General features: G+C 34.4%; 1 protein-coding gene across 1 annotated transcript; it reads left to right on the plus strand.

The window, feature by feature from the left end:
* Positions 1 to 766: 766 nt before the first annotated feature.
* LOC147865142 (sodium-dependent phosphate transport protein 1, chloroplastic-like) lies at positions 767 to 7825 on the plus strand. Its single transcript, XM_087317893.1, has 11 exons — positions 767 to 921; positions 1709 to 2265; positions 2529 to 2636; positions 3126 to 3281; positions 3930 to 4145; positions 4234 to 4446; positions 4982 to 5119; positions 5690 to 5791; positions 5925 to 5990; positions 6311 to 6395; positions 7275 to 7825. Exons 1-11 carry the CDS (start codon positions 873 to 875, stop codon positions 7370 to 7372), a joined length of 1788 nt encoding a protein of 595 aa, XP_087174019.1. The 5' UTR covers positions 767 to 872; the 3' UTR covers positions 7373 to 7825.
* Positions 7826 to 8379: the final 554 nt, after the last annotated feature.

The raw sequence follows: 8379 nt of genomic DNA on the forward strand, positions 1-8379 counted from the left end.
TGGTTGTTCAAACGATTCACACAGGTCAAACCCAAATTAGAGATGGAGATCATTTTCCTATTTTTGAGGTATTAGTGATTGTGTCATAATTGGGACATACACAATGCTTTTATATTTGATGTTAGGCATGGAGTTAAAGCATATCTACGAAAGTTGAAGGGAGTACTAACGTGGTAATTTTCTTTATTGTAGCAAGTAGAAATTCTTTCATCGGTGGAGTGTTCATCTTATTGCCTTAATGGCAGATAATTCAACATGTTCCACGACACCTGTAGTGTAGAATAGTGTTGTGTAGTGTGTATTGTGACACCCATTCCATTGTAAGGAGTGTTTTGCAGACACATTTATTAATATAATTATAATTGTTTGTTTTCACGAGAGCGAGAGCGAGAGAGAGTGAGTGAGTGTGTGTGTGTGTGTGAGAGAGAGATTGAGTGATAAGATTGAGCTCCTAAATATCTGAAAAGAGAAGGAAAGGAATGGAATGGAGAGATATTTGAGAGGAGAGGAGAAATGAAATGAAATGAAATGGGCCCTCTTCTTCCCATCCATCCATTCCCTCCTTCTCCTTCACACACACACACACACTCGCTCGTTCAAAGCGAAGCAAAGAATCAATGGAGAAGCTCTCACTCCTCTCCATTTGACAAGTGGCGAAAGAGTTCTACAACCCCACGGACAGACCGACGGATGCACAGAGAGAGAGAGAGAGAGAGAAGAGAGAGAAGAGAGACAGAATCGATCATTTGGAAGAGAGTTTCGTTTGCTCTGCTCAGAGCTACACCTCTCTCTCTCTCTCCTTTGAATTCTTTTGATCAATTTCCAACACATTCTTTGTTGAGCTTTTTATATCCTGGTATTCCATTGTAATCATGACTATTGGTGCATCCCTGCCACAGCTCAACACTACATTCTGCTCTGGTGAATTTTCCTCTCTCTCTCTCTCTGTAAATTCTCATATCGTGTTCTTTTGCTTCATCCTTTTCCTTCTGTCTGTGTGTGTATACAGAGCAAAATTTCTTCCCGACATGGCATTTTCTTGATCAGAGCAACTTTGGCCCAAATATATATATATATATATATATATATATATAGGATATTTTGATTTTCCATATAGATGTTTTAAGTTTGTGTATGCGAACTCTAAGTTTGAGAAATTTTGATACGTTGTTTGCTACAAATACTACATCAGAGCATATTGTCATTACAAATTCTAAAAATTTGCAAATTTTCATGTAGTTCCATCTCAAAACTCTAAAAATTTAAAGAATTTGATTGTGTTAATAACACCTTTCCTTGATGATATATTTTAATATCATAGTAAAATCATGTTTTCAGTGATACCTTTGTCATTGTGACATATTTCAATGCCATAGTGGAATCATATTTACATAATCCACATTTCTGCATGGGGATATATATGAATGTAATAGTAGAATCATATTTGTATGGTATTTCCTCAATGGTGATATAGTTGAATATCAATAGTATGTGAAAATTCGCTTCTCTTTTGTTGATATTGAATGCCTATGCTTGAATCATATCTATGGTGTGATATATTTGAAAGTGATTGTTAAATCATGTTTATAATGGCAATTTCCTTATGGGAACCTATTTGAATGTCGTAATAGAATCACATTCATAAACGTCTTTCCTTTCAATTGAATTGAATGGATTCTGAAATAGATAAAAATGTGTACTATTGCAGGAAGGCATAAATGCCAACCTTTGGAAATACGACTAAACAATGTTAGGTATCAGCATGTCGGGATAACAGGAAAAACTTCCATATCTCAAGAGACAATCCGAAGATTTAATATAGTATCGAGAAGATTAAGCATTTATATAAGAAATGGATACTCATCAAAACCTCAAATTCATTGTGGCATGAGTAGCGGTGTCCACACACACAATAAAAACACCATAGCTGTAATATTCTCTTTACCTTTAGAGTCAAACGATGAAACATCTTCAAGAATGAGATTGAGAACCATATGTAATGCTCGAGGCAAACGTGCTGCTGAAAGTCTTGAGTTCAATCTTGAATTTGAATCTCATGGAGAAACCTTCGCATCAGATGTATCTTCAAACAAAAAAGGTAGTAGTAAAGAGGAATTTATTCAAACAAATGGTCCTCTCTATGAAAAAACGGATTTAGTACAACCAACAAAGGAGATTTCTTTTCCGATTTTTCGGCCGCCTCCTAAGCGTTGGATTATTGTATTTCTTTGCTTCTTTGCCTTTCTTCTTTGCAACATGGATAGGGTAAGGGCAAACTATTTATATTTCGGGGAAAGGAAACACCAGAATACCGTGGACCTTTTGGATAATTACCAGAGAACCCAAGGGGTTTCCCAGTAATTGGAAACCGAGGGGCATTCATGTAATTATCCAAAAAGTTAGGCATATTTTATGCTGTTTTTTTCCCTTTTTTATGCTTTACACTCCAAAGATAATGGAAAGTTATAATGATAATTTGACTTTTCTCATTTCTATATATATTTCCTATTTGTTTTTATTGTGTTCAGGTGAACATGAGCATAGCCATTCTACCCATGGCATCAGAGTTTCAATGGGATCACACAACTGTAGGTTTAGTACAATCTTCTTTCTTTTGGGGATATCTCCTGACTCAGGTAAATAAATAATGCATTGATATATTTAAATATACAGAGAGCATTTTTGGAAGCCTGTGGTTTGTTTCAGTAAATATTCCAGAAAGTTAGGTGTTTCTTGGTACTTTATCATAAAACCATCCTTTACATAGTCGAATCCTCCTACAGACAATTCCGAATGAAAGGCATAATTATTAAATCATCAGATAAATCTCTCTTCTTTAAATTTAAGGAGTACCACATTGCCAAAAAAGTTTCCTTTTCTTTCTTTGTAGTGTTCATGTGAAGTTTAGGATCTTAAGATATGAGAAAAGTCCAAAGATTTTCTGTTTCTTGTGGTGGAAATATCTTTGTGAGTTTTCATTGTACAGATGATGATTATTTCTACAAGTACATGTTCTTCCACTGTGAACTTTTGTTTTTGAATAACCTTGTTATCAAGTCTATATACACATCGAGATCAATATTTCTCTAATGAAACATGGTATTCAAAATGCATATATTATGTAGATTGCGGGGGGTATCTTGGCAGACAGCATAGGTGGAAAGCAAGTGTTAGCATTTGGCGTAATATGGTGGTCATTGGCTACAGTGGCAACACCTATCGCCGCAAAGCTTGGACTACCTTTTCTACTACTTGTTCGGGCATGTATGGGTGTCGGTGAGGTAATTGTCACCCTCTTCTCTTTCCAATTATCGAACAAATAGGCTATAATGCATGTAACCTCTTTTGTAATATCAATTAGTAGTTTTTTTATTTGATGTGGTGATAATCACAGTTGATCTTCTAGTAACCAAGAAAATATGGTATGTAATTTCTATTTTAATACCAATTAGTGTTTTTTTATTCGATGAGGTGATAATCACATTTGATCTTTCTAGTTAACCAATAAAATATGCTATATGATTCCTTTAATACCAATTCATCAGTTTTTTATTCAATGAGGTGATAATCACACTTCATCTATCTAGTTTACTAATAAAATCTTCTATAAATCTTTATAATATGCATTGCATCTTGTTTATATCAGAAATTGTAGCATTTTGTGAGGTAATAATGGTATTTTATTTTTCCAATTTATCAAAATATTTGCGATAAATCCAAATAATATGCATTTTATACATTTGTTTAGTACAAATGAAGCAGCTTTTTTATGTGATGTTATAATTCGATTGTTCTTTATTTCAATTAATAAGAAAAGGGGATAAATCTATGGATTGCAATTTATTTTTAATACTAATTAGTAAGTTATTTTTAGTAATGTGGGAACTACTGTGATTAAATGTATTTTTTTTGTTGACAAAATTATTCAGGGAGTTGCAATGCCGGCAATGAACAACCTTTTATCTAGATGGATACCCGTTAGTGAGAGGAGTAGGTCATTGGCACTTGTTTATAGTGGAATGTACCTTGGCTCAGTGATGGGGCTTGCATTTTCGCCTTCACTTATTCATAGATTCAATTGGCCTTCAGTATTTTTCTCCTTTGGATCCTTGGGAATTGTTTGGTTCTTGATGTGGCAACGCTTTGTAAGTTTCTCATTGTTCTTTAAATCAACTCTGTTATGTACACAATTGCTTTTTGATCGGTCTAAAAAAGTTTTAGATGTTTTTTTAGGCATCAAGTTCTCCTCTTGAAGATCCGGATATAAGCGACGAAGAAAGGATCCTACTTTTATCTGGTGCCAATACAAGCAATGAACCTGTTACTGACATTCCATGGAAGCTCTTGCTATCAAAGCCGCCTGTTTGGGCGCTAATCATAAGCCACTTTTGTCACAATTGGGGCACCTTTATTCTCCTCACATGGATGCCTTCATATTATTGCCAGGTAATGCTTACACAAGGAAATTTTGTAGTTTTTTTATATCTATGGGGGACCTAAATAAAACAAAGTCACGATATTAAGACTTATATAAAAGTACTTTAAAAAAATCAATTGTGAAGAGCTCAATGTATGTATAGACTCAATATGGAACTGACAAAACTGTTCTTAAGACTCATGAAATGTGAGTGCCTTATTCTAGAGACTCAACTGGAAGAGGTATGACCACATTCAATGAGGTAAGATTTGCATTTCTACTACTCACTTAGCTTTTGTGGGGTTTTCTTGTAACCCCTTTGACCATATGTATGTTTTAAGGTTTCAGGTCAGTGTTATTCCTCAGCATTCTTGTATGGATGCATGCAATTTGTACATGACACTATGCATGCATTGTATATAGCACTATCATATTCTAATGTTGGCTTTTATGAGGACATGTTGTTCGGACGTTTGTTTTAGATACTGTGTTGCATATAATGTGAATCTGGATTTTTCTTGGGAAGGCATTGATTTATGAAGGTGTAGCTTTTTCCTTTGTCAGGTACTAAAATTCGATCTCGCAGAGTCAGGATTTTTCTCTGTTCTCCCGTGGTTCACTATGGCATTATCTGCTAATCTTGGTGGGTGGATTGCAGATTCACTTATCAGCAAAGGAGTGTCAGTGACAACTGTTCGTAAGGTAATTCAGTTAGAAAATGCAAGTATTAAAAAATCGAATCGATATCTTAAATATTTTTGCAAATGATCAAAATTGCATAGTTTTGCTATTTATTCCTTTTATATGCAAGTAAGACCTAGTAAATATATGCAGTTTAATTTCTTTTTAATTTTGAAAAGAAACTTTCAGTCTCCATAGTAAATAGGTTATTTCAAAAGAAATTCATAAACAAAACAAAGCTAGCTTAAAGAGAAACTGGGGAGAACAAATAAAATACAAAATGCATGAATGCTCAACAGCCCCTTATATTCTGTTACCTGTTATGTGAGTTCACAGACCATGAATATACATAGATTTCAAGGAATTACTACAATATTCCTGGCTTTCCAAAATACGGCACTGGGGTATCATGGTAATTTTCTGAAAACCTAGGGGTATTCTGGTAGATATCCAAAAGTAGGGGATATTTTTGTGTATTTCCCTGCTTCACATATAATTATTTCCATGGTAACCAAGGGTATCCCGGCAAACAATTGTAATTCTAAATTTTATAAAAAGATATAATGATAATTTTATTATTATGATTAATAGGTAATGCAAACTATTGGATTCCTTGGTCCAGCCTTCTTCCTTACTCAACTTAGCCATATCACATCCCCTACTCAAGCTGTTTTATGTATGATGTGTTCTCAGGTGAGTGTCAATTGTCATGACTAATTCATCAATTCCCTAGTACCAAACCTAACCAGAAATGGCTAAATTGATTGATTTACATCAAAAGACTTATGTTGTATGTAATTCATTGAAACATATATTTGTCTTCCAGGGAACTGATGCATTTTCCCAGTCCGGTCTCTATTCCAATCACCAAGACATTGGTCCACGCTATTCGGTAAATAGTGTCTCTGATTCTTTCATCAATTAATTGTGTTGAATTTTTGTTTTGACAAAATCACAATATTGTAATCTAGGGAGAAAAACTGCAAGTCCCCTAACTTGTTGGCTATTTACCAAACCCGTCATAACTTACCACAATACCAAATTTATATTTATATTATGCACTTCATATTCTCCATAACGTTTTGAAAATATATGGATATTCTATAAAGTTCTGAAAAGAAGCAGGTTTTCTTGTAAATATGGGTATTTTTGTGTTGCCTTGAACTTTTATTTAAGGAAATTCATATAAACCACATGGTTTGTTTTCCCCAGGGTGTCTTACTTGGGCTATCAAATACAGCTGGTGTTTTGGCTGGCGTAATTGGTACTGCGGCAACTGGATACACCCTCCAGCATGGTATGTTTCAATATAACATATGCACAAGAGAAAAGTTGCAAACATACGAAGGCATTTTTTTATTTTCTTAATTTTGAGTCATATATTGGGAATTATGGTATAGGTATGTGACATTTTGTTTTTTGCACTTTTTTTTACCCCTGCTAGATATTATAGTAAAAATTCTCATATGAAAAACCACCAGCATTCACCCAAAGTTTTCAAAAAGGACCACCGCTACATGGATGTTTCTGCTAATCTGAAAAAACGTTTAGCAATACTCTTGTAAATATCATAAACTTAGGGGCAACAAATTGAAATCAGATTCTTGCTGTCTTGAGGACATAAACGATTGATCTTTTACGTATGCATATGTAAACGAATTATGACCATGAAAGCAAATGCGTTTTTTCATGTAGAGAAGGATGCTATATTTACAGGGTATTTTCGAAGTGACATCGATAAAGGGTGTGTTTTAAATAATGGAATTTACAGAAATCGGAGTTTCAGTCTAGGCCTGAAATGCACATGATATCGAGAGTTGACATATAGTGTACCCCTGAGTTTACGCCTTAGACAGTCCTGTAAAAGGAGTTTGGTTCGTAAGATTTCTTAAATAAAAGGTCAAATTCCAGTGATAGCTTTGCTGGATTGCCGTGGTATTCATAGGGTCATGTTTTCGTATGCATGTCCGCGTGAATAATTTGTAGTTTGTGAGATTTCGTTTTAATCATATGTATCCTCAAAACATATTTACTACTGAAAAGGAAGAAAAGAATGTCCCTTTTTGTAAAATAAGACGGTAAGTTTTTTCATTTTGTATTTATTTTTGTTCCGAGTGTGATTGATCTCAGTTTCTTCATATATAACGATGGTATGTGATGATATAAATTGATGCAGGGAGTTGGGATGATGTGTTCAAAGTTTCAGTTGGGTTATACTTATGTGGGACTGTTGTATGGAATTTGTTTTCCACGGGGGAGCAGATTTTTGACTAAGAGCTAGAAGATCATCATGCAGCATATCAACCTCTTATTTAGAAGAGATCAACAGTCTCTTGGACTGAATCGTAACATTACTCAAGGTTTATTTACATGAAGTTGGAGTGGCATGGTCTCTTCTGAATGTATTTGGGGCATGCCTGCTGTTGCTTCGTTTGTTGTACATTACTACGATCCGTTATGACTTCCTACGCAGCATCGGGTCCTTGTTCCACCCAGTAATGTAAGAAATCCATTAAAACTGTTAGCAATTTGTCGACATTGTTGTAAAATTGAGCAAGCAAATGGGGTTACATTATTTACTAGTGCTACCTCTGTATAGAGGTGAGGCGATCTATAGTTTTGAAGAAAGCCTAGTTTGAAAATTGATTGTAAAGCCGATATTTCAAGATTAAAAAGAATGTTGTATAATAGCTGTATTAACCATTGAGATTTTATATTTGGAAAGAATGTTGTCATTCTGATGTTTTCTTTATTATAAACTGCCCATGTGCATCTATTTAAATTAAATCGTTAATTTGTTTATTACCTAGTTCCTTTGCCTTATCGTTCCCTGTCCTACTGTTGGGTTAAATTCATCTTCTTCCTTGTGGATACATTCACATCATAATAACTTTTTAGTTAGAATGTATTGCATTCTTGGGTTGGAAATCTTAAATGTGATGAAAATGCACCAAAATATTGTCATGATGAATATTTTAAAAAAGGTCAGTTTATTCAATATATCTTTAATGTCATTTTTACTAAAACTAACTTAAGGTTGCACCATATCTTGTGGATCATGTAATGTCTTTGTCGTTACATTTGCATATTGTTTTTCTATGTCCAACCCACCTTAACTCGTGGAAGTTTGCCATAATTTCTTGTAGTGTTATTGAAGTACCTACCTAGTACTCATATGGGACATCCACTCAGACTCTTCGATTGTCTTCATTCCTTCCACATTTGCCTCTTCATCTTCTTGAACTTTGATGTTCTACTTGTGCTTGCCTTCCAATCTCAAG

Source organism: Azolla caroliniana, unplaced genomic scaffold (assembly GCF_043228905.1).
Source record: "Azolla caroliniana isolate FFs.n. ecotype wild unplaced genomic scaffold, voAzoCaro1.0.p SCAF_4, whole genome shotgun sequence".
Classification (NCBI taxonomy): domain Eukaryota; kingdom Viridiplantae; phylum Streptophyta; class Polypodiopsida; order Salviniales; family Salviniaceae; genus Azolla; species Azolla caroliniana.